General features: G+C 40.8%; 1 protein-coding gene across 1 annotated transcript in view; it reads left to right on the forward strand.

Moving 5' to 3' along the window:
• The first annotated feature begins 66 nt into the window (after positions 1 to 66).
• The window catches only part of TMEM170B (transmembrane protein 170B), a 54,122-nt gene continuing 27,102 nt past the window's right edge, over positions 67 to 27,086 (forward strand). Inside the window, exon 1 of the mRNA XM_004382965.2 lies at positions 67 to 163. Within this exon, the coding sequence (XP_004383022.1) occupies positions 67 to 163 (97 nt within the window). The remainder of the gene's footprint in view (positions 164 to 27,086) is intronic.

The following is a 27,086-nucleotide window of genomic DNA, read 5'->3' on the forward strand; positions in this document are numbered from 1 at the left end:
GCCCGCCGAGCCTCGCCGCCGCTGCCGGGCCTCGGAGGAGAGGGCGGCGGGCGCCCCCCGGGGAAAATGAAGGCGGAAGGGGGCGACCACTCCATGATCAACCTGTCGGTGCAGCAGGTCCTGAGCCTCTGGGCCCACGGGACGGTGCTGAGAAACCTCACGGGTAATTGATGCGCCTGCTGGGGACCGGAATGCGGTGCCGCCTCTCGCCTCATTGCTCCCTGTGGAGGAGGGGACTGGCTCCTGGCCTCCCCGCACCCCAATGCGTGCTCCAGTCGGGAGCGCAAGGCCCCAGGTCCCGACAAGAAAGGTGTTAATCGGATCCCCTCTGCTCGGGTTCCGGGGGCGCTGGCGCCCGTCACCGCCTCCCCGAGCTCTGAGGCTCCTGAACAGCAGGAGGAGTCCACGACCGCCGCCTCTTCCCCTGCGCGTGTAGTACGCGCGAAGTAGCCTTAGTGCGGAGACTTCGGCACAGTTAGCTATTATTCCATTCCCCCTCCCGGTGCACACGACGCCGCTTGCCGCTTAGGTGTTTTTCTGGTTTAGCGCTTTTTCTTTTTGGCATATCAAACTGTATGCAAGACTTAAATGTCCTGCTCACAATGATCGGTTTGCATCAACCATTAATTTTTTTTTGGCGATATAGATGATAAGTAGATTATACAGGGTGAGGGGCTGGGCCAAAGGTCTAGTGTATTCTGATTATTTTAGCTTTAGCCACGTATCGCCCATCTCCACTGTGACTGCCTTTTATCTGTCTCCTTCTGGCCTCAAGCTGCTGCTTCTGTGACATTTGATAATCTTGTGTATTTCCTTTAATTCCTTAAGGCTTTCGGGAATTGAACTTAATTACATTACAGTAATTAACATCAATTTCTGGTTGTAAAAGTGAGCAGTGATACGTGTTTATATCAAATCTGTAGGTTTGCTTTGTGAAGAAACTTCTGGTTTTGTTAATGTGGGAATGCTTACATTATACTCTTTGAGTTCTGGGTTAAAAAAAAATACTCTGAAAAGAGTAGTGTTTACAAGAGAGATTCATTTGCAATTTGATAACTCCTTAGTGCTTGCTCCTGCGGATTTAATGCTTAAAAAATGGATAGGACAATTTATTTTGATAGAACATTAGTATTTAAAGGAGCATTATGTTAAACTGGTTGAGTGTTAAGACTGTTTTACAAATACACAGATACTGTCTTGCCAGCATAGATAGATATAGATCTATACATACTGTAGATAGATAAAGTAGACATTCTTTAAAATCTGGCATGGTATGGAATTCACTTTTCTTAAGGGTGGATATGGAGATGCTCATAGACAAAAAAAATTACAGAATTACATACAAAGATGACTTTAAGGAAACTAAAATTAACGTAGATTCTGGATTGATTCCTGGTATCTTCGCTTTTAAGCTATGGTAGTTTAACTTGGAGCAAAACTGACTTTAAATAATGGCTCCAGGTAAGGAGGAAATCCTGGTGGTGTAGTGGTTAAGAGCTATGGCTGCTAACCAAAAGGTCAGCAGTTCGAATCCACCAGGCGCTCCTTGGAAACCCTATGGGGCAGTTCTGCTCTGTCCTGTAGGGTTGCTATGAGTTGGAATCAACCCAACATCAATGGCAGGTAAGAAACATGCTTTTATAGTTCTAAAAAACTAAATTACCATAAAGATCCTTTCCCGATTCAGTTAAATTTAGAGATAGACTAGTGTATCTTACTTATGGCTTTACTGTTTGCTGTTTAAAATGGTGTATCAGTTATGTTTTTTGGAGTGAGACGAAAAGTAAGAATTCAATAAGAGTATATGTTTATACATGTTGATGACAGGCTTAGCTCATCGAAGGGTATTTAGAGAAAATTAGCTCTGGGAGGTATAGAGAAAATGTAAATATCTTTTGGCCAGATTTACCAGTATTTTAAAATATATTTGTTTAGAATGTAACCATTATAATGGCTTCCAATTCCACAAGTAAACCAATAGGTTAATAACAGAGGTTTCAACCCAGGGTTAGCCCTAATTATCTCCCGTTACAAGCTTAATAGTCTGTCACTTGCTCACCGGATTTTGTCATTTGGTAGAGGATATGCTGAATATCAAAAGATTGGTGACAGTGGAACTAAGGGATGTGGAAACAATGTCTGCTAGGAAAAGGAGTGTCGTAGGTGTGTAGAATTCTGCTTGTCGAGGTAAGAATGCAGAAAGCACCGGATTAGAAAAATGTTTCCCCAGCGGGGCAGTGTACCACATGTTAGGAACTACTTCACTGCTTAAAAGTGGTAACATTCGGACCTGGTTCATTGTGGCCTCCTCCACAGTAGTGTGAGCATTAGTCAAGACATACTACCTGCACTGCCATTCTTCGAACTTGGTCTATTAAAACAAACAAACATAACTCCTTACCTCTAAAACAAGGCAGCTACCAGTTATTGAGTGTCTGCACTGTGTCAGGCATTTTACCTATATTATATCAAGTTTTAGAGTAACTCTTTAAAGTAGATTTACAGACAAAGAAGCTGAGAGAGGTAAATTAAGTTGCCCCAAATCATGTAGCTAGTAAATGGCTGAGCTCGGCTTCAAACCCAAGACTCTGCCCACAGAACTCCTGGTCTTCATGCTTTCCTAGGCTGCTTTAGCTACTTCCTCTTTGACCCCTTTAAACGAGTTGGGACCCCATGTGTTCAGAGTAGAACTTCTGATACCCTCCGTAGGGTTTCCAATGTCTGTCTTTTTGCCTGGCATTTCTTCTGAGGTGCCTCTGGATGGACTTGAGCCTTTAACCTTTGGGTTAGCAGCTGAGGGTGTTAACCGTTTGTACCACCCACGGACTTCTTGACCCCTTCCAAATACTCTCAAAACCACTGCCATGGAGATGATCCCGAGTCATAGGGACCCCATAGGGTTTCCAAGGCTGTAAATCTTTATGGAAGCAGCATCTTTCTCCTGCAGAGCAGCTGGTAGATTTGGACTGCAGACCTTTCAGTTAGCAGCTGAGTGCTTTAACCACTGCAGCACCAGGGCTACTTTGTGTACGTGCTTTGTTATTATACTTTTACATCATAATTTTTATCGTCTCTTCTAGACTCCAAGTTTCTTTTTTATTTTTTTAGTTCAGGAAGTTTAGTATTGATGCAATATAATATCTAATATACAGTTTATACTAAAATTCCACTGTCTCAATACTGTGTTTTGTAGTAACTTTTTTCCCCCAGTACAGGATTCAAAATAGGATCCCACCTTGCATTCAGAGGTCATGTCTCTTAAAAAAAAAACCAAACCCAATGCCCTCCAGTAGATTCTGACTCATAGCAACCCTACAGGATAGAGCAGAACTGCCTCATAGGGTTTTCAGGGAGCGGCTGGTGGATTTGAGCTGCCCACCTCTTGGCAGCCATAGTTTGCCTTACCTCTTAAACCACTGCGCATGTCTCTAGTTGCCTTCAATTTGGAGCAGTTTCTGTTCCTTTCTTTGTCTTTCATAGCATTAACATTTTCAAGAGGAAAGTTTCATTGTTTTGTAGAATATCCTTCAGTTTCTGTTTGTCTCATTGTTACCTCATGGTTTGGTTTCCTCAGACGTTTTTGCAAGAATACCGTATAAGTGATACCTTGTCCTTCTGGGGGTGTCCCTCAGGCAACAACTGGTGTCAGAGTATCCCATTATTCTGATGATTATTTTTAATATTACTGTGTTTTAGGTGAAAGTTTACAGCGCAAAATAGTTTTTCATTGAAAACTTTGTCCACAAATTGTTTCGTGACGTTAGTTGCAGTCCCGGCAACGTGTCAGCCCTCTCTCCTTTCCCTTTACACTGGGTTTCTTGAAGGTGGGACCATTGTCTTAGTCTATCTTTGAATTTTCAGGCCTTAGCATTATAGTACCTGGCACATAGTAGGTGCTCAATATATGTTTACTGAGTTGAATTTTAAAAACAATACTTAACAATTGCATAATCTGAACATTTTACTTTGCATTGTTTTTTGGTTATATCTCTCAAAGTAAATGCGCCGTCAAATAGGTATGCTGTAAATACGCTCATGCTGCCAAAGAAGGTGTTTAAGCAACTGTTATCGATAATCTTTAACATACCTTCAAAACATACCAACACTATGGGATGCATGCTTTTGTGCGAGGTACCGTGCTTTCATGTATTTCATTTAATTTTTCAGCGATAATTTTTTTTTGAGATGTTATTGTACTTGATGTGAAGTTTACAGAGCAAATAGTTCCTCATTAAACAATACACGTTTTGGTGACATTGGTTGCCAACCCCATGACGTGTCAACACTCTCCCCTCCTCAACCTTGGGTTCCCGATTGCCAGCTTTCCTGTCCCCTTCTGCCTTCTTGTCCTTGCCCCTGGGCTGGTGTGCCCATTTAGTCTTGTTTTGTTTTGTGGGCCTGTCTAATCTTTGACTGAAGGGTAAACCTCAGGAGTAACTTCAGTACTGAGTTAAAAGGGTGTCCAGGGGCCATACTCACGGGGTTCTCCAGTCTGTTTCAGACCATTTAGTCTGGTCTTTTTTTGTGAGTTAGAATTTGTTCTACATTTTTCTCCAGCTCTGTCTGGGACCCTCTATTGTGATCCCCGTCAGAGCAGTTGGTGGTGGTAGCCGGGCACCATCTAGTTGTGCTGGACTCAGTCTGGTGGGGACGATGGTACTTGTGATCCGTTAGTCCTTTGGACTAATCTTTCCCTTGTGTCTTTGGTTTTCATTCTCCCTTGCTCCAGACGGGGTGAGACCAGTGGAGTATCTTAGATGGCTGCTTACAAGCTTTTAAGACCCCAGACACTACTCACCAAAGTAGGATGTAGAACATTGTCTTTATAAACTATGTTATGCCAAATGAGCTAGATGTTCCCTGGGACCATGGTCCCCAGCCCTCAGCCCAGTAATTCGGTCTCTCAGCCTCCCTTGTAACCATAAAAGATTGTTTCCTTCTGTGTGTAAACCTTTTCATGAGTTTTTATAATAGTGGTCTCATATAGTGTTTGTCCTTTTGTGATTGACTTATTTCACTCAGCATAATGTCCTCCAGATTCATCCATGTTGTGAGATGTTTCGCAGATTCACCGTTATTCTTTATCGTTGCATAGTATTCCATTGTGTGTATGTACCATAGTTCATCTGTTCATCTGTTGATGGGCACCCAGGTTGTTTCCATCCTTTTGCCATTGTAAACAACGCTGCAGTGAACATGGGTGTGCATATGTCTATTTGTATGACGGCTCTTATTTCTCTAGGATATAGTCCTAGGAGTGGGATAGCTGGATCATATGGTATTTCTATTTCTAGCTTTGTAAGCAAGTGCCATATAGTTTTCCAAAATGATTGTACCATTTTGCATTCCCACCAGCAGTGCGTAAGAGTTCTGAGCTCCCCGCAGCCTCTTGTTATTTTCTGTTTTTTTTTTTTAATTTGTTCCAGTAATGTTGTGGTGAGATGGTATCTCATTGTGGTTTTGATTTGCATTTCTGTAATGGCTAGTGATTGTGAGCATTTCCTCATGTGTCTCAGCAATAATTTTTTGGAAAAGATTGTTTATTTTATAAATTTGGACACTGAAGCAAAGAGTAGCTTGCTTAGATCTGATAGCTAATAAGTGAAAGTATCATTTTTCAAATTATAACAATACTACTAAGTCAAAAGGATTTTTGTCATCATAATAAACTTAGAAATGAAACTGGTATAGAAAGGAGCATTATGTTAGAACAGACTGACTTAGATTTAAGAAATAACTGTGAAGGATTTGCAGAGATCTGGTTTAGGGAATTCTGGCTAATGAAATAAAAGGGAAATGTGCTCTCATCTCTTTTTTTTTTTTTTTTGTACCAACCAGTACATGTGATGTTATTCTTCTTTTTGTGTCTTATCTTGCAGATGAAGTGGGAAAATGTATTGATCTTTTTATCTTAGAGATCAACCTTTAGAAAATAGTCTTGTGTATGCATTACTGTGATAGAAATAATTTTTTAAAAGTAATAATTCAACACCTTGACATTTTAGAGCCAGAAGTTATGTAGTTCAACTCCTTCATTTTAGAAATACCGAGGTAACTACTGCATCACCAAAGTGACTGGGGTCAAGTGGTTATTTAATGACAGAGGCAGGACTAAAAAACCCATTGCCGTCGAGTCAATTCTGACTCATAGTGACTCTATAGGACAGAGTGGAACTGCCCCATAGGGTTTCCAAGGCTGTAATCTTTACGGAAGCAGACTGCCACATCTTTCTCCCATGGAGTGGCTGGTGGGTTCGAACCGCTAACCACTGCGCCACCAGGGCTCCTTCGAGGGAGGGCTAAGAACTCTTTTCCTGACTCCTGGTTCTGTACCTTTCTCTTCTATACCACATAGTTTCTTGATCCAAGCAGGTCAGATAGATGGTGAATCTTACAATACTAAGATTAGTGTGGGGATTTCATCCAGAACAGAGTAATACCTGGAGGCCTGATTGCTGTCACTTAGTAGAGTTCTCTCCTATGTCTGTCACTGCCCAGAGTGTGTAATTCATAGGATTTCCGAGTTTATTCATTTCATTTAGATTATATACTTCTTCAGCTTCCTGAATTAGATAAATGACTTCGTTTCTTTCTCAAATAGTTTTTTTTCTCTGAATATATTCTAATCTTCCCCAGTCTAAAATTAGAGTCAATATCATATATACTCACTCAGTTTTATGGGTAATGACTCTTTTTCTGATTATCTAGAATTAAATATATTATTTTGCCGTGCTTTTATTTTCTTCAGCTTTGGCTCTCAACTTTGTGTTCTGACCCAAATTTGGTTGCTAAGGAGTTAGAGAAGAATTTTTACTTAGAAGAAGGCAGGCTCACTAACCCCCAGATAAACACAGAGCTGACCTGGTGTGGGGTAAGGGAAAAAGGCAGGCTGCCTAACTCCCAGATAAACACGGAGCCGGGCTGGTGTGGGGTAAGGGAAAAGGCAAAGGCTCGTGTCAGACTCCTCTTCTCTTGGTGCCAGCAGCAAATGTGGGCAGGTGCACCCCTCTTTCTATTGGTAAGAAGTGTCAGGAGACCAGAAATTCAAACTGGAAAGAAGGTAAAGAGCTTTTGTATTGATGTGTATATATACACACGCATTCATACACAGACATACGCGCATGTGTATTGTATATATATATATACACATTTGCTTACATATATTTAGGGTATACATACACTATTACAGTTTCGTTTTAGACTTTACAATTGTAAGCCATTTTAGTAATGTTCAGTGTTGGCAAAGAGAGAGAAGGAAAAATATTGCTATCCACTTCATACATCTGGAGTTGTTCAGGCCTCAGGCTGGTACTTTAGCCAGGCACCTTCCTTAAGTTGTGCTCCAAGCAGGCATGCTTCTATCAGCGTCACCCCTGTGTTCTGGCTTACTGTTAGCTTGAGTTCCTTTTCCTAAATGCCCTATTATAGTCGGTGAATTTATGTAGATGAAGTAATTTCAAATGTTCACTTATAGGTATTTATGTTTTGTAAATGTAGCCCTAAAAATATGTGCTATTTTTCAGTATTTGTGCCAGAGTTGAAAATTTACTTTTTCTTAAATATATGTGAAAAATTCCTTACTGTTTTGTAGGTACAGAGCAAATTAGTGCTGGTATAGGATTTAACTTCTTATGAAGCTTGGCTAAATACATCTTATTCAGAATGAAGCATCTTTAATTTTTTTAAAAATCAGAATTATCGTCATTAGGTGTTTACTTTCTTATTCACTATCTCGTTGTATTAGAATTAGAAATCCGTATCACCTGGCAATACCAAGTCTAAGGTCTGTGTGATATTTCTTAAACCTAAAGCAATTTTTGGATAAGTTTTAGGGCTGCTTGTGCTGTGGTTTTGATTGTCTTTTTAGTTAACTATCAGAATATGAATTTATTTATCTTTGCTTTGCTTAGTGACTAAAGGAAAGGGCCGTAAGATAGGAGATTTCACGAGAAGTCAGGGATGTTTCTCCAGTAGGAGGAAAGCCTGGGCTGGAGAGGATGGGGGAGGTGGGGTGGGAAGGAGGAATGGGAACCAGGAAAAATAAAAAACCCATTACCTTCAAGTCGATTCCAACTCATAGCGACCTTATAGGACAGAAGGAAACTGCCCCATGGGATTTCCAAGGCTGTAATCTTTGTGGAAGCAGACTGCCACAGCTTTCTCCCGCAGAGCAGCTGGTGAGTTTGAACAGCAGCTGAGCACTTTAACCATTGCGCCACCAGGGCTCCTTTGGAACCAGGAGAGGAAATTGGAATGAAGAATGGTCAGATGTAAGAGGTGAGCCCGGAGAGTGTAAGACGGTGACTGTGTCGCAGCGTCAGACGAGTAATTCTAATGGCGGCTGTACTTATCGACCGTTCCTGTTTGCCAGGTGCCAGTCACGCTCCTTCCTGTTACCTGTTTCATTTCTAAGTTTATTCTGATGACAGAAATGCCTTTTGACTTAACAGTATGTGTTATCATAATTTGAAAAATAGTACTGTTCACCTGTTAGCTATCAGATCTAAGCAAGTTATTCTTTGCTTCAATGTCCAAATTCATAAAATAAACAATAATCTCTCTCAAAAAATTATTGTCGAAAAATTAAATGAAATACATGAAAGCACAGGACCCCGCACGAAAGCATGTGTTCCATAGGTGTTTGTATGATTTAAAGGTACGTTAAGTATTATCTGTAACAGTTGCTGCAGCACCTTCATTGGCAGCGTAAGCGTATTTACAGCATACCTATCTGACAACACATTTACTTCGAGAGATATGACCAAAAAACAGTGCAAAGTAGAATGTTCAGATTATGCAATTGGTAAGATTCTTTTTAAAATTCAACTCAATAAACATATATGGAGCACCTACTATGTGCCAGGTACTATAATGCTAAGGTCAGGTGCCCTGGTGGCTCAATGATTAAGAGCTTGGCTGCAGACCAAAAAGGGTCAACAGTTTGAATCCACCAGGCGCTCCTTGGAAACCCTATGGGGCAGTTCTACTCCATCCTATAGGGTCCCTGTGAGTCAGAAAGATGCAACAGGCGCGGGTTTGGTTTTTTTTTTGGTTTGGTGCAAAGCATTTTGCATACTTTTTCTCACTCCCTATAATAAAAGTGACCATGTAATTTATTGTCTTATTTTATGTATACAGTTGTATCAGGTGTGATTGGCTAAGTATGTATTTTTAACGATCTGTTATTTTAGTGAAAATGCCGGTGGCGTAGTGGTTAAGAGCTACGGCTGCGAACCAAAAGGTCAGCAGTTCAAATCCACCAGGTGCTCCTTGGAAACCCTATGGGGCAGTTCTACTCCGTCCTGTAGGGTTGCTATGAGTCGGAATTGACTTGATGGCAATGGGTTTGGTATTTTTTTTTTTTTTACTATTTTAGTAATAAAAATTAATCAGTTCCAGAATAAACAGTGGCAGTAGCAACACATTTGAAAGATGTCTTATTTCGACTTTAAAATTCTGTCTAGTGACCTTAGCTAAGTAGACTAAGCCTAGAAAGAGAGGCAATTTTTCAATAAATTTCACACGAGTAGGAAGAAATAAAACTTTTATCAGAGTTAAATTGATTGTGTTATAAGTCTTGGAATATAATCTGTGAACATAGCATGTACCTAATTATTATAGCAGAACTTGAAAAAACAATTTTGAGAAATATGTTTACTAGACCAATTAAAATTAGCTTATTAACATATTCTATCGCCTTTCATTTGATATGCTAACTAATGTATTTGAATGTAAATCAGTTTTCTGAACTTTTTTTCATAGTCCTGTTTTGACTTATAAATTTTTACATGAAAAAATTTCATATCTATGATTTCATACTGAGGAAGGAGAGGGATACATTTCCTTTTTAGAAATTTCACTTTTAGTAGTTAACAACATTAATCTCACTTTCTAATGTGCTGGGCATTGTTCTGAGAACTTTACATGTGTTTATTTAATTTTCATAATAATCCCAGGAGGGATTATTAACTTATTAATGCCATTTTTAGAAGTGAGCAGACAGGCATAGAGAGGTCAAGTATCCAAGCCATGTTTACATAACCTGTAAGGGGTAGAGCCAGGCCTTGAAAAATGCAGTGTCAGTCCCCTTCAGCAAACATTTGAGTAACTATAGTGGACGTGGTGCTGTTAGGGATACAAAGGTAAATAACACGCTGTGACTGTTTTTAAGAAATTTATATTCTAGGGAGTATTAACTTATAAGTCTTTGTACTAGTTATCAATGCTGAGTAACAAATCACCCCAAAATTTAGTGCCTTAAAATAAACATTTTCTCACACAATTTCTGATGATCGGGAACCTGGGAGTGATTTTGCTGGTGGTTCTGGCTCAGGGTCTCAGGAAATTACAGTCAAGCTGTAGGCCAGGACTGCAGGCTCTGCAGATTTAACCTGGGGCTAGAGGATCGGCTTCCAAGCTGTTGGGCTGCTGGTAGGAGGCTTCAGTTTCTCAACATGTGGACCTCCCCATAGGCCTGCTCACCATACGGCCTCCCCCAGAGCAAGTGATCAGAGACAAAAACCAAAACAGAAGCCACAGTGTCTTTCATAACTGAATCTTGGAAATTATATATGATTGCTTCTGCCATATTCTGTTGGTCACACAGACCAACTCTGGTACAAGGCTGTGAATACTGATGATGGGAATCATTAGGGTCACATAGAGGCTCACCCCCACTGTCTTAGAGGTAAGTATGGGGAGAAAGGAATGAGGCTCTTAAAGGAGAAGCTAAGGGAAGCATAGTGGGTGATCAAAACCAGTTACCATTGAGTCTGCTACAACTCACGGCAACCCCATGTGTGTCAGAGTATAACTGTGCTCCATAGAGTTTTCAATGGGTGATTTTTTTTGGAAGTAGATCACCAGGCCATCTGAGGCATATCTTGGTGGACTTGAACCGCCAACCTTTTGGTTAGCAGCTGAGTGCATTAACAGTTCACACCATCCAGGGACTCCATAGTGGGTGAGAGGATGAAGTATTTGTAAGAAAAAGAGAAGGCAACTAGAAAAAGCAAAAAGCTGTCTTTATACCTAGAACAGTTATATTAAATAACAAAGTCTTGAGGAATATTTCTTGATTATGAGTTGTGCCAGTTGCTGTGGCAAACACTGATGAACAAAGATGTAAATATCAATCATTGACTCTAAGGCGCGTGTGGGCTAGAGAATCTAACCTTCAGGTTAGACCGTTCTTTTGTGGCCTCTGGTGGGACCTGGCAGCACTCGGTTCTGTTGTGTACGGGGTCGCCGTGAGTTGGGGGCTGAATCCACGGTAACTAACAACAACAAAAACTGGCTGAGCTGGAGGTCGACTTGATGGCAAATGGTTGAATTCAGGGAGAGCCAGGTAATGGGATTTTGAAGAGAACCAAAGGAGAGGTAGAGAGAGGAGAAAGAACCTGATCGTGGGGCGATGGAGTTAGAGGTGAACAGCTTGTGGGATGGTCCAGGAATACTGCCAGGACTTATTTTTAAAAATATCATTGTGCTGCTCTTGGATAGCTATGTCTAGCAAAGATGTTTTCATCAGTAATATGAAACTGGATTTCAAAATTCTCCCTCTTTTCCTATCCTTTACCACGAATTACTTTCATCTCTTATGGTTTCCAGAGCCCTAGTGGCATACTGGTTAAGAACTTGGCTGCTAATCAAAAGGTCAGCAGTTCAAATCCACCAGCTGCTCTTGGAAACCTTATGGAGCAGTTCTCCTCTGTCCTGTACGGTTGCTATGAGTTGGAATCAACTCAACAGCAATAGGTTTGCTTTTTGGTATGTATCATGGTTTCCAAACCTTGCTACAAATCAGAACCACCTGGGCTGGTTAAGGGTATAGATCCAGGGTGCTAGTCCATATCTGCAGAATTAGTATCTGTGAGAACAGGGCCAAAAGCCACATTTTAACCAGTGATTTAGGTGATTCTGCTATAGAAAACTCAGGGATTGGAAATACCTGATTTAAAAAAAAAAAATAAGTTTTTCTGTGATCAGTTTTTAGTTATGTTGTGATATATAATAAAAGTTCATATGGAATATTTAGTATAGCCAAAGACTTACTAAAATTTCAACATAAATGACTCATTTCCAAGAGGGTGATACGAAAATCCAGTTTTAAGTGATTGCCTTTTAAAATTAGATGGTTTTATTAGAATTTATCTTTTAAAAATGCTTTATTTTCATGAACTTTTTCTATAGAAAATGATTCGTACAATAGTATTTTAAAAATTCTAAAAGGTTTAGTTATATTATGTCTGAAGTATATGGGAAAATTAAGCATTAAAAAGTTCATATAAATACTTACATAAGTGAACAGTTATTGGAAATGTGTTTTTTCCCTTGGATAATTCGGGTTCTGCTAGATTTCTCTGCAAAAAAAGAGTCTAAAGGAGCAGTAAACCAAAACCAAACCAAACCCACTGCCATGGAGTTTATTCTGACTCATAGCAACCCTATAGGACAGAGTAGAACTCCCCCATAGGATTTCCAGGGCTTTAAATCTTTATGGAAGCAGACTGCCACATACGTTCTCCCTTCGAGCAGCTGGTGGGTTTGAACTGCCGACCTTTTGGTTCACAGATGAGCACTTTAACCACTGTGCCACCAGGGTTCTTGAAAGGAGCAATAGAGTCCAGAAATTGAGTGTTATCCTTGACTGTGACTAGCTAGCTTTTTTACTTTAGACAAGTCACACATTTCCCAGGCTTTGGTTTGTTCACCTGTAATACAGTCTGATGCCAACAGTTCCCTATTGATGTTAAAGGAAAGCTCATCTAGAAATTTTAATGAATTAAGGGAAAGAAAAAAATGTTTCAAGATTTTACTATCATTAAGAAAGATATTTACCTATCTGCATGTAAACATGTTTCTTTAAAGTTAAGAACAACTTTATTTTTAAGTGGAATTCTTCTGAACCTTAATACGCTGATATGTAGAGCGAGGTTTAGGACCACAAAAACCTTTTTTCTCTGAACACCACTTAATAGCTCTTAAAATTAGGATTCCTTGAAATATGGTTTGGGAAACTCTGGAATCAATATGTAAAGATCCCTGCCAGTTCTGAAATTATCTCTTTTGTACCCCAGTGCAGAATAACTACTTCCTCAGGATTCCTGTCAGAATAACATTTAAGGTGTGACTATTCTGACCTTGCTTTGCGTGACCACTGCTTTTGCATTGCTGAGTTACCCTGATTGTGATTTTATTTCCTGATCTGTCATTCATATCATCCCTTATTTAGATTTAATTTTAGGAATTTGTTTTATTTGGAGTTTCATTATAAGTTATTCTCATTGATACAAGAAGTTCATTTTCCAGCATTCAGTGTAAATATCCCTTGAAAATATTATGAGATTGTAAAACATTTTATCCACCTTTGAGAAAGTATTTTAGATCAATGTCTAATTAAAAAAAATTTACTGACTGTTACTATTATTTTTATATGATGGGTAATTTAAGATTCTTGGGGGTATATAAGTACTTACTATTGAAACTGTTGTATAATTGCTCTGTTGAAACTTAGTAATAGATTCAGGTTTTGACATTTCATTCTTATACTTTTATAACAGTAATCAATTACTAACAAGAACAGATTGGCATCTTTTAGAAAGATAGCAGTGTGACTTAAATATAGAGCAATTTTTGAACCGTTGTAAATAGTGTAAATCTTAACCTGATTTCTTTAAAGCAAATGATATTTTGATAGTTTTAATTAAAAACCTGTTCTAAGAATTTTCTTTTACTAGTCATTGATGGGTATTGTATTTTACAGTTTGAAATTCTATAATTAACCAATAAACGGGTGCTTTAGTTTAAGTGGAGCCCTGGTGGTAACAGTGGTTAAGAGCTTGCCTGCTAACCAAACGGTTGGCAGTTCGAATCTACCACCTGTTCCTTGGAAACCCTATAGGGTACTTCTGCTCTGTCCTGTAGGGTCGCTATGAGTCGGAATCAACTCGACGGCAACGGCTTTGGTTTTTTGGTTTTTTTTTTTTTTTTTTGGTTAGTTTAAGTGGGTAATAAATAGTATTGCTGTAAGTTTTAAGAGAGGCATTATATTAACGCATCTCTTAATGGTGTCACAACAGAAACTAGTGTTTTTGCTCTCTTTTAAGAAGCAGAAACAGATAATGATTAAATATCTATAATAGCTTCTGCTCCTTGGGAGAAAGACCTGGCGATCTGCTTCCGTAAAGGTTATAGCCAAGAAAACCCTATGGGACGGTTCTACTCTGTCACATGAGGTCACTATGAGTCAAAATCCACGGCACCTAACATCAGCAACAAATGTTAAGTGAAGTTTTAAGTGGACAAATGTAGCAATTTATTTTTAAACTTGGTTGAAATGTTGTTGTTAGGTGCTATCCAGTCAGTTTCAATGCATAGCAACCCTGTGTACAACAGAACAAAACACTGCCCGATCCTGTGCCATCCTCACAGTCATTGTTATGCTTTAGCCCGTTGTTACAGCCCCGTGTCAGTCCATCTCATGGACGGTCTTCCTCTTTTTCGCTGACCCTCTACTTTACTAAACATGGTGTCGTTCTCCAGGAACTGGTCCCTCCTGATGACATGTCCAAAGTATGTGAGATGTAGCCTCGCCATCTTTGCTTCTAATGAGCATTCTGGCTGTACTTCTTACAAGACAGATTGACTCCTTCTTCTGGCAGTCCATGGTATATTCAGTATTCTTCGCTAACACCATAATTCAAAGGATTTTTGTTTTCTTAATCCATACTGAAGGCTGTAGTCTGATCTTCATCGGTAAGTGCTTCCTTTTCGCTTTCACAAGCAAGGTTGTGTCATCTGCATATCGCAGATTGTTAATGAGTCTTTCTCTAATCCTGATCCTGTGTTTTTCATATAGTCCAGCTTCTCAGATTATTTGCTCAGCATGTAGATTGAATATGTACAGTGAAAGGATACAACCTGATGCACACCTTTCTTGACTTTAAACCACACAGTGTCCCCTTGGTCTGTTTAAGCAATTGCCTCTTGGTCTATGTATAGGTTCCGCATGAGCATAATTAAGTGTTCTGGAATTCCCTTTCTTCACAGTGTTATCCACAATTTGTTATGATCCACACAGTCGAATGCCTTTGCATAGTCAGTAAAACACAGGTAAACTTCTTGCTGGTATTCTCTGCTTTTAGCCATGATTCATCTTACATCAGCAGTGATATTCCTGGTTCCATGTCCTCTTCTGAACCCGGCTTGAATTTCAGGCAGATCCCTGTTAATGTACTGCTGCAACAGCTTTTAAATAATCTTCAGCGAAATTTTAGTTGTGCGTGATATTAATGATATTGTTCAATAATTTCCGCATTCTGTTGGATCACCTTTCTTTGTAATGAATACAAATTGGATCTCTTCCAGTTGGTTGGCCAGGTGGCTATCTTCCAAATTTCTTGGCATAGATGAGTGAGCGCTTGCAGTGCTGCATCCCTTTGTCGAAACATCTCAACTGGTATTCCATCAAAACCTGGAGCCTTGTTTTTCACCAGTGCTTTCAGTGCAGCTTGGACCTCTTCCTTAAGTACCATTGGTTCTTGATCACATGCTACGTCCTGAAATGGTTGAACGTTGACCAGTTCTTTTTGGTACAGTGACTCTGTGTATTCTTTCCATGCTTCCTGTGTCGTTTAATATTTCCCCCCGTAGAACCCCTCAATATTGCAATTCAAGGCTTGAATTTTTTCTTCAGTTCTTTCAGCTTCAGGAATGCTGAGCATGTTCTTCCCTTTTGGTTTTCTATCTCCAGATCTTTGCACGTTTCATTATAATACTCTACTTTGTCTTCTTAAGCTGCCCTTTGAAATCTTCTGTTCACCTCTTTGATTTCATCATTTCTTCCTTTTGCTTTAGCTACTCTTAAGTTCAAGAGCATGTTTCAGAGTCTCTTCTGACTCCATTTTGGTCTTTTCTTTCTTTCCTGTCTTTTTAATGATGTCTTGCTTTCTTCATGTATGATGTCCTTGATGTCTTCCCACAACTTGTCTGTTCTTTGGTCATTAGTGCTCAATGCATCAAATCTATTCTTGAGATAGTCTCTAAATTCAGGTGGGATATACTCAAGGTCATACTTTGGCTCTCATGGATGTGTTCTAATTTTCTTCAGCTTCAACTTGAACTTGCATGTGAGCAATTGATGGTCTGTTCCACAGTTGGTTCCTGGCCTTGTTCTAACTGATATGATACTGAGTTTTTCCATAATCTCTTTCCACAAATGTAGTCGATTTGATTCCTGTGTATTCCATCTGATGAGGTCCACGTGTATAGTCTCCGTTTATGTTATTGAAAAAAGGTATTTGCCGTGAAGAAGTCATTGTTCTCGCAAAATTCTGTCATGTGATCACTAGCATCGTTTCTATTACCAAGGCCATATTTTCCAACTACCAGTCCTTCTTTGTTTCCAACTTTAGCATTCCAATCGCCAGTAATTATTGATGCATCCTGATTCGATGTTTGATCAATTTCAGACTGTGAAAGTTGGTAAAAATCTTCAATTTCTTCATCTTTGGCCTTATTGGTTCTGTAAGTTTGAATTAAGGTCATATTAACTGATCTTACTTGTAGGCATGTGGATATTGTCTTATCACAGACAACGTTGTACTTCAGGATAGATCTTGAAATGTTCTTTTTGATGATAAACGCGATGCCGTTCCTCTTCAATTTGTCATTCCCGGCATAGTAGATCATATGATTGTCTGATCCAGAATGGCTAATACCAGTCTATTGCAGCTCACTAATACCTAGGATATCAATGTGTATACGTTCCATTTCATTTTCCTAGATTCATATTTTGTACATTCCACATTCCAATTATTAATGGATGTTTGTAGCTGTTTCTTCTCATTTTTAGTTGTGCCACATCAGCAAATTTAGGTCCCGAAAGCACAACTCCATCTACATCATTAAGGTCAGCTCTACTTTGAGTAGGTAGCTGTTTCCTAGTTGTATTTTGAGTGCCTTCCAACTTGAGGAGCTTTATCTTCCAGCACTATATCAGACAAAGTTCCACTGCTATTCATAAGGTTTTCACTGGCCAGTTTTTTTTTAGAAGTAGACTACCAGATCCTTCTTCCTAGTCTTATTCTGGAAGCTTCACTGAAACCTGTCCAATCAATGGTGACCCTGCTGGTATTTGAAATACTAGTAGCAAAGCTTCCAGTATCACAGGAACACACAAGCCACCATAGTACAACAAACGGACAGACATATCGTGGGTTAAAATGTTAGAGTGATTAAAAATAACAATGTAGTTTTTATCTTTGTTCCTCTGTGCATAATATGTTTTCTCCCCACCCTATGGCTACTTTGAATATTTTCTCTTTAAGTTTTTCAGTCATTTGACTCTGATGTTTACAGGTTATGTGGTTTTTGTTGTTGGTTGTTTGATTGATTGTTGTTTGGTTTTAGATTTGTAGTTTGATGATTTTCATTATTTTTGAAAAATTTTTAGCCTCTAAGTCTTCATTCAAATAGACAGCAATGGGTTTGTTTGTTTTTTTTAAATCTTCAAAAGGAGCCCTGGTGGCCAGTGGTAAGCGCTTGGCTGCTAACTGAAAAATTGGTGGTTAAAACCCACCAGCCACTCTGTGGGAGAAAGATGTGGCAGTCTGCTTCCATAAAGATTAACAGCCTTGGAAACCTGGTGGGGCAGTTCTACTTTGTCGTATAGGGTCGCTATGAGTTGGAATTGACTGGACAGCAATGGGTAATCTCTTCAAAGATCTTCTCCTACCATACTCTTTTTCTTGTCCTTCTGGGTCTCCAACAACATTTAGGTTAAACCATTTGAAATTTTTTCATAGCTCTTGGATGGTTTTTTCTTCATTCCCCCGCCACCTTCCTCCTCCTCCTCCTCTTTTTCCCCACTCTTTTTTCTTTGCTATTTCTGTTTGAATAATTTCTCTTGGGCTATCTTTAAGGTCACTGATTCTTTCCTCAACTGTGTTGCGTCTACTCTTTAAAGGAATTCTTCATCTCTGGTTTTTTTTTTTCTAGCATTTCCGTTTCACTCTTTCTTTGAGTGTCCATCTGTCTGCTGACATTTCCCACCTGCTCATGTGTGTTGGTTCCCTTTTCCACTAGAGCCTTTACCATATTTATTTTAGTTATTTTGAAGTTCCTGTTTGGTTGTTCTGAAATCTGAGTCTGGTTCTGTTGATTGTTTTATCTCTTGATAATGGGTTATTTTTCCTGTTTTTGAGTGTGTCTTATAGCTTTTTATTGAATGTAGGACATTGTATGTAGGACAGTAGAGACTGAGGAACATAGTATTTAAGCCTGGAAATGTCTTCTTCTGTCAGACCAGTGGCATAAGGAATTGATTTAATCCACCTGGGGCTGAGCTAAGTTTGAGTTTTGTTGTTGCTATGGTTACCTCCAGTACACTGCAGACTTCAAATTCCTCTAGAGGCTCCTGCTGTTGCCTTGTGTTTAGGGTGGGGACTGAGTGCTCCAGGGTTGTTCTCAATGTTAGTGCTCCACTGTCAGCTTTTAGCCGACCCTGCCTGCCTGTGCCACAGAAGGGGCCTCTCTCTACGCTTGTGCCTTTCCCTGGTGGTAGACTTCTCCTGTTGCTTGTCACTTAGTGCCAGGCTTAAGGTGAGAGCAAGGAGAGTTCACTGCTTTCCTGGTCCAGTTTGAGTCGTAAGCATGCCGTGTGCTGGTGTCTCAAGGGTGGCAGCCAAATTCTCCCTTGTGTTTGTGATTGGTGTTGGGCAGGAGTTGCCTGTTCTTACCTCTGTGGTAATAGACCTCTGCTTGGAATAGGATGGGTTCTGCATGGCTTTTTGCTCCTCCCCCAGGGTTTTTGTTTTTGTTTTTTTTTTCTTACCCTTCCCACAGCTAGAGCTGCAGTGGGTCTTCTGCGTGCCCTGAGGGTGACAGGATCTGCTGCCTATCCCCAGTGGCTTAAGGCTTTTGCTTTCAGTAAGACAAGGTTTCCAAGAAGCAGGTTTCCTATGTTTCACCTTGAAGCTGATTACTTTACATAGGCCTGTATGACCAGTGGTGATCCTCCAGTCTCCTGCCCAGGCCCCAGTCTTTCTTGGAGCACCCAGTGGACACCTGTGGTGGAAAAGAGCTTGTAAGTGAGCCTGAACTTTCCTTTTGCTTGTGATCCCCAGTTATTCAGGGCTGACATGTTGACCCATATGTGGCCTTTAACAGTCTGTTAAAATTTTAACTACACTTGCATGATGCCCACCTCTTGCCACAGGTGAGACAGTTCATATGTCCTCTCTCTTCTTAGAGAGGCTTTTCCCTCTTTGGAATTCAGGTTAATTGCTTTCTTTGCAACGTTAGCTCACTGATGGACTAAAGAAAAGTTATGATTTTGTAATTTGTGTATCTTTTTCTCATTGTTAGGGTGGGAGTGACATTCTCTGCAACAACATTCTAAGTTCTGATTAAAATTTAAACCTAGCAACAGAACCATTTTAGTAATTATAGATTTTAAACTTGATACAATAAATCTGCATTTAGCAAAAAATCTGGAGGCACTACAAACTTGAGATTTACTGCATTTTATTAAAACATGGTCTATAATATAAATGTATGGATAATCTTTACATTTTCTACTTGACATTTTCCTTGTTTTAGTTTCTTTACTCCTGGCTTCTCACAAGCATTTGAATAGTATTGCAGAGGTTCTAAACATAAACTCTTCCATGCTTCCAAACCTGATGGCATTATCATTTATCCAGTTGTCCACAGCAGAAATCTCGGTGGCCAGACATCACGTCTCTTCACCTCCATCATGCAGGCCATTAGCAAGTCCTCCTAAATCTTTCTCAAATGCTTTTTTAATCAAAAGTTCAGTGCCTTAATTTCTCATCAGACTCTTGAAATATTCTTAGGAGTCAACTCCTTCCAGTCCTACTTTTACATATCTACCAGAATAAATCTTTTAAAAAGGTAAATCTGATTGTATCACTTCCTTATTTCAAATCTATGGCTCCCAGACCTTCTACCTTCAAGATAAAGTTCAAATTCTTTAGAGTTTAAAGGCCTCAGTAGCTACTCTGGATCAGAACACTTCCATAATCTACAGCCTCATTTTTCTACCAAAACCACTAAACCCATTGCTGTCAAGTCAAATTCTGACTCACAGCGATCCTGTAGGACAGAGTAGAACTCAGTGTTTCCAAGGCTGTGACTCTCTATGGAAGCAGACTATCACATTTCTCCTGCAGAGTGGCAGATGGATTCGAACCACCGACCTTCTGGTTAGCAGCCAAGCACTTAACCATTACGTCACCAGGCATCCTTCATTTCTCCACACTCTCTCATGTTCCTTGGCTTTTTGCTAAACCAGACTTCTTGCAGTTTCGTATTGTCTGTTCCATGGTTTGAACAATTCCATAATTTGAACATCATGTCTTAGAGCAGTGGTTTCTCAGTCATGACTGCATGGAAATCACCGGGGAAACTTAAACATTCTGATGCCCAAGCCACATCCTAGACCAGTTAAATCAGTGAAGTCAAGGCATCATTATTTCTTTTAGGCTCTCCCAAGTGACTCCAAAATACAGCCAAGGTTTTAGAACCTTTGGCTTAGAGTACCCCATACCCTATTCCCCATCCTTACGCCATCTTCAATATGTTTATTTTTGGTTAAATCCTGTTTATTTGCAACTATTATGAACACCTGAAGTGTCAGCACTTGATAGTATTTGTAAGTACTGTGACTATAATTTTCAGTGGAGGTCAGAGTGGGACAACTCAGCTCTGAGGGAAATATATCAAAATCATCTAGACCAGGTGTCAGCAACTTTTTTTGTATAGGGTCAGTACTGACTACATTCATCACTATAGTAAATGCATAGTCAACATACAGTAAATTCAGCTTTGCAGGCCATTATGATCTGTTACAACTACTAATCTCTACATTGTAGCCAGAAAGCACCCATAGACAAGAAGAATGAGCAAGTCTATGTTCCCATAAAACTTTATTTATGGACACTGAAATTTGAATTTTATGTGATTTTTGTGTGTCACAGAATATTATGCTTTTGATTTTTCCCCCAAACATTTAAAAATGTAAAAACCGTTCTTAGCTCACAGGTCACACAGAAATAGATAGAGAGCTGGACTTGGCCCATGGGCCTTCGTTTGCTGACCTAGAAGACTTTTTCAAATTGTAAATGTATCACCTCTCTGAGAGTCTAATAAGTCCCCTGGGTGGGATATGTTCCCAAATTGAGACATCACTGCTGTTAGAAATGAGTGGGAATGAGTTCCACACCTTAGGTTTGCTGGGGTGAAAAAAAAGCTTGAGATAACCTAATCTGTACACAGATTATTTAAACATACATAGGACCATTGCTTCAACAAAGGTAGAAAATTATGTACAGCCCTAAAAGGTTGTGTTTTATTGGTATGGTATTTTCAGTTTGAGGCCCAGAATATGTTGAAAAAATAGTAAGTTTTTAGTACCTAAATGATATTATTAAAAGGATTAGATACTCTGTATCTGAGGATTAAAAAATATACTTAGTATTTGTTTAATGAGATAGGTTTCATTTTTTTTTTTTTGACTTTGGGATTTTTAAAATAAATGCCTTTTAAATAACTTTAGCCTAGAGTAGTGATTTAATTTACATCTCTACTGCACACCATGAGTATTTGGGAGGTTTGGTAAAAGTGTAGTTATTTAGGCCCCACTTCCAGAGATTGTGTTAGTTGCTGCAAAGGTAATTTTTTGATCAGCTAGGGTTGAGAACCATTGACCTAGTAAAACATCGTCTCCTTTGATGCATTAAACAGTAAAATGAAGAACTATTTTATAAAAACAGTATGTTCCCAGTAAAAAATTTTAAAAGTATTTCAGACTGGTTGTTAAAAATAAACAGCAAAGATCATATAAAATAGCACTCCATTGCCTATCTTACCACTAAAAGATAGCTGTTAAGTCTCCTGTTTATTTACATATTTTCTATACATATGCAAACATACACTTTTTAAAAACATGAGATCATATAATACGTACCTCTCACTGACTTGTTTTTTTCAATTAATATTTCCTAGATTTCTGGAGAAATACATTTCTTATAAACAGCTTTTTTCAAGGATTAAAAACAGAAAACACATAAGGTTTAGTTTTTGAGTGACTCTGCAACCAGGGCAGATGAAAGATGCAGATTGAGAACAAGGCTATTTCTAGTATTGTTTGGAGGCTGGAAGAAAAACCACAACTCTCTTGCTTCTTATCCAACCAAAAAGTAAACAAACATACAGCAACAATAAAGGCAAAATTAGTTTAAGATGCAGATTACAGGCAACTTTGAGTGGGGATGGGGGTGGGACAGCCCAGCCCTCAGGGAAATATATCAAAATCATCTAGACCAGGTGTCAGCAAACTTTAGCATCAGTACTCAACATACTCATTATATAGTAAATGCGTAGTTATTACCGGATCTCCAGGTCTCACTCAGCACAACACTGAGACACAAGCTGGGCGGAAGCGAAAGAAGAAGACCTTATTTGGTTGGCCAAGCAAAGGAGCACGCCGGTACCTGTGTGTCCAAGATGGCTCCTTGGTCGGCAGGCACTGGGGTTTATGTATGGGGAGGAAACAGAGTAGGGGTGGGCTGTTCTTCAGTGCATGTTCAGGGGTGTGGTTCATCAGGATTGGTGGACAGCTTCTGCGCTGATGCCGACGTCATCAGGTCAGCGCAGTCGCACTGGAGCCGTAAAGGGGGGGAAAGTGACTGCTTAGTTCTTCCCATCCACCATCCAGCAGCTGCCCATCTCACTCCTCCCTTTTCTTTTCAGGATTTGGATCCCCTATAAGGTCCAAATCCTGGGCCAGATGGGGACATAGGCTAGAGGACATTCTTCTGTAACTACTTCATGGTGGCTAGGGATGCTGGTGTAGAACTGAACTCTGGCTGTAACCAGTTTGGGGGAGATGGGGCAATATCCGTGTTGTAACATCATCTGCAGGTGGAACTTCTGGAGCTTGAAAGACACAAACTTTACTAAAAGGTTAAACAGACAAGGCCCAAATACAAGCAATAGGACAACCGCAATCAAGGGTCCTAGAAGGGGAAGAAACCATGTTAAGCTCGGGATTGCAGCCTTTACTGCATCCCAGATATCCTGTGAAGTTGGACCTTGGTTGAACTTGTGTAGCCGTTTAGCTTTTTAGTAAATCTTTTTCACATTTATTTCCACCTCCCCTGAGGTGTTGACGTAAGTGCAGCAAGAGATGTTGGCAAAGGGGCTTAAGTTTGGTTCGAGGTGCAATTCTAATCCTGAACAGAGCCAAGAGAAGGGCCTCAACCCAAGTAAATTTGGTCTCCTGGCAAAGTTTGGCCAAATAGGTTTTAATAGTCTGGTTCATTCCTTCACTTTTCCACTGGATTGAGGTCTCCACGTGCTATGAAGACGCCAGTTAATCCCCAGCTGTCGGGCTACAAGTTGTGTGACCTGAGCAGTAAAGTGTGTTCTGTTGTCACTCCTGACGGTTTGGGGGAGGCCAAACCTGGGGATGATGTCTTCAAGCAGTCTTTTGGCAACTTCTGTGGCCTTTTAGTCCTGCAGGGGAATGCTTCGACTCAGTTGGAAAAGATGTCTATAAACACTAGCAGATACCTGTAATTACCTGGAACCTGGGGCATCTCAGTGAAGTCTATCAGCCAGTCTTCTCCTGGAACACATCCTTGGTACTGGGTCCCCTCTGGTGTGGCCGAGAAGGTCTTAGGGTTGTTTTTCTGACAGGTGACACATTGTCTAGTAACGTCTCTGATAATAGCCTGCAAATTCTGGCCAACAGAGTGTCTCTTTATCCTATCATACACTGCTTTCCGCCCATAGTGGGTGGTCTCATATAGGTGCTTTAGGATGTCGGGGATCCTGTGTTATAGAATGAATAGCCTCCCATCCCTTGTGCAGAACCCCTTACCCTTTTTCTGGAGCTGCTACTGATTGGCCACATAAAGGTCTTTTTCATTGTAACCAGGGTCTTCCGTGGCTTGTGGCAAGCTAGGGTGTGAAAAGAGGGCAGCAACTACTACTGGGGGTTATTGTTCTTGCTGCCTGCTTGGCCTCTAAGTTGGCCCTTCAGTTGCCCTGGGCCACTGCTGTGTCTCCCTGCCGATGTCCCTCACAGTGTCCAACAGCCAGAGTGGCGGGGAGTAACACTGCCTCAAGGAGTTGTAAAATCTGTTGGCAGTGTTTGATCTCTTTACTTGCCAAATTCAAAAGCCCCCTCTGCTTCCACAAAGCCCCCTGTGCATGTAAAACTGAAAATACATACTTCAATTCTGTGTAAATGGTCACTCGCTTGGACTTGGCCCGCCGCAAAGCCTGGATCATCGCAACCAACTTGGCCTTTTGGGCTGAGGTTCCGTTGGGGAGAGAGTTTGCTTCAAAGACCTTGGTGCGTGTGACGGTTGTATAGCCCACCCTCCGCTGGCCACCCTCTACGAAGCTACTCCTGTCTGTGAAGATCTCTAAGTCAGCATCTGCTAGAGGTTGATTTTGTAGGTGTGGGCAGCTGGCATAGACCAGATCCACCGCCTGGATACATTCACGGTGGATGGGGTCTCCCAGGGGCAGAGTGGGGAGAAGGGTGGCTGGATTTAGAGTGACAGCCTGATTGGACCAACACATTGGGATTATCAACCAGAGAAGACTGGTATTGAGTTATTCAACTTTGGGATAGCCAATGTCTCCCCCTTTGTTCCAGTGTAGTGAGTACCAAATGAGGGGCATGAACTCAGATTGTTTGGCCCAAGGTTAGCTTTTCAGCTGCCTTCAGGATCTGTACATTTGTTGCTACTGCTTTAAGGCATACTGGCCACCCATGGGTGTCTGGGTCCATAGTCTTGGAGAAGTAAGCTACTGGTTGCCTCCAGGAGCCCAGATTTTGGGTGAAGATCCCGCAGCTATGCCCTCATGCTCATGCACAAAAAAGATCAAAAGGTTTGTGCAAGTCTGGGAGTCATAACATTGGAGCCTCTAGTAGGGCGTTTTTAACCCGTTCAAATGCTGTTTGTTCTTGTTTGGTCCAATGAAACAGGTCTGTCTCTTTTCTTTCTAGGAGGGCATAGAGGGGCTTGGTAAGTAGCCCGAAATTAGGGATCCACATCCTGCAGAAGCCTGCTATCCCCAGGAACCCTCGGAGCTGTTTCCGGTTCTCTGGGGGGCACTAGCCTACATATATCTTGTTTCCTGTCTGGATGGAGCTCCTGCTTTCCTTCACTGATAATAAACCCCAAATAAGTGACTTTCTGCTGGACCATTTAGGCCTTTTCTTTTGATACCCTATACCCAGCCTCTGCCAAAAAGTTTAACACAATCACAGTGTTCTCTGCACAGCTGAACTCGTCAGAGCTGGCAATCAATAAGTCATCCACATACTGCAACTGAGTACCATTGGTCAGTGTCAGCCTTTGGAGCTCTCAGGCCAGGGTGGTTCCAAACAGAGTGGGACTGTTTTTAAAGCCGTGAGGCAGAACCTGCCAGCAATATTGTTTTTGTCTAGTATATAGGTCTTCCCATTCAAAGGCAAAAATCTCTTGGTTACTGGAATCCAAGGGTACACAGAAGAAAGCATCCTTTAAATCTAAGACCAAGAAAAATTTCCAAGCAGGTAATAGTGTCAAGAGCACGGTGTAAGGATTAGCCATGGTGGAGTGTGCTGTTACCATTACCTGGTCGATGGTGCGCAGATCTTGGAAGAATTGATAGGAGCTGTCTTTCTTCTTCACAGGCAGGATGGGAGTGTTAAAGGCAGATATGCAGGGCCTTAGCAGTCCAAATTCTAAGTATCTCTGTATTAAAGGCCATACCTCCATCTGAGCCTCTTGTCCTATTAAGTATGGTTTTAACCTAGGCAGGGTTATTCCTGGCAGTAGCTCAACCTTTACTGGGATTGCACTGTGTGCCCTGCCTGGTCTTTGAGTGGCCCACACTACTGGGTTAATCTTTGCCACCTTGGCTTGGCAAGGAAACGGATTGTTTTTTGTCCCTGATTTTGCGGAGCGGAACACAACAACAAATGTGCTTTCCACCCTTGTTATGCTGGAACTTGAACATGCATCTGTCCCTGGCTGAAGTGTATTTCAGCCTGTAATTTATATAATAAATGTCGGCCCAACAGTGGGACAGGGCAATCAGGCATATACAGGAAAGAATGAATCAGAGTTCTCACTTTGCCGGGGAGGGAGCAGGTAAGGGGCTGAAGAAATGGGTGAGGGTCCTCCTTACCTGCTACCCCAACTACTGGGGTCTTATGTCTGGACAGAGGTCCAACTGGTTTGGTGAGGACCAAGTGTGTGTGTAACTCCAGTATCAACTGAAAACTGAGTAGATTTTCCCCCCACATTCATTATAACCAGAGGTTCGGGTGGGGGTCCTTCCCCCAGTCTGCCCTAGTCAGACTCTTCCTCCAGTACGAGGGCTGGCATTTGAGTTACTTGTTGCTTGCCCTTCTTCTTGGGACATTTTCTTTTCCAATGGCTCTTTTCCTTACAGTATGCACACTGGTTCCTTTTCATTGGCGGCTGGGGTTGGGCCCCAATAGGGCCCGTGGGTCTTCTCCTTTTGGTGGGCCTAACCTGTACTGCTGTTGCTATTAGGCAACCTGGCACTTTCTGTGGTTGTCTTCCCTGTTGTTATAGGCCTTGAATGCCATCTCGACCAGGTATTCGATACTCATAATTACTGCCCCATCTGCTTATGAAGTTTTTTCCCAATGTCCAGGGCACATTGTCCTATAAAAATACTACTGACCATCTGAACGTTTGCTGAGTCCTCCGAATCCTGATCAGTGTATTGTCTAAAGGCTCTATAGATCCTTTTGAGGAAAGTTGAAGGATCCTCATCTTTATGCTGTTTAATCTCATACACCTTATTTTCATTCCAATTTAAGAGCTTAGGTACTCCATTTTTAAGACTCACTAAGAGACAGTCTTGATAATGGGTGAGCATACCGTACTCTGCCATGCAATTGTGATTCCAGCAGAGGTCTCAAAGGGGGAAGATGTCATCAACTACATCTCTGGTCAGCTGAGCATCATGTCATCTCTGGGCTTCCTCTCAGGCCTTGTCTAGGACCATCCGCCTCTCCTCGGGGG

This window comes from Trichechus manatus, unplaced genomic scaffold, assembly GCF_000243295.1.
Source record: "Trichechus manatus latirostris isolate Lorelei unplaced genomic scaffold, TriManLat1.0 scaffold00103, whole genome shotgun sequence".
NCBI classification, from domain to species: domain Eukaryota; kingdom Metazoa; phylum Chordata; class Mammalia; order Sirenia; family Trichechidae; genus Trichechus; species Trichechus manatus.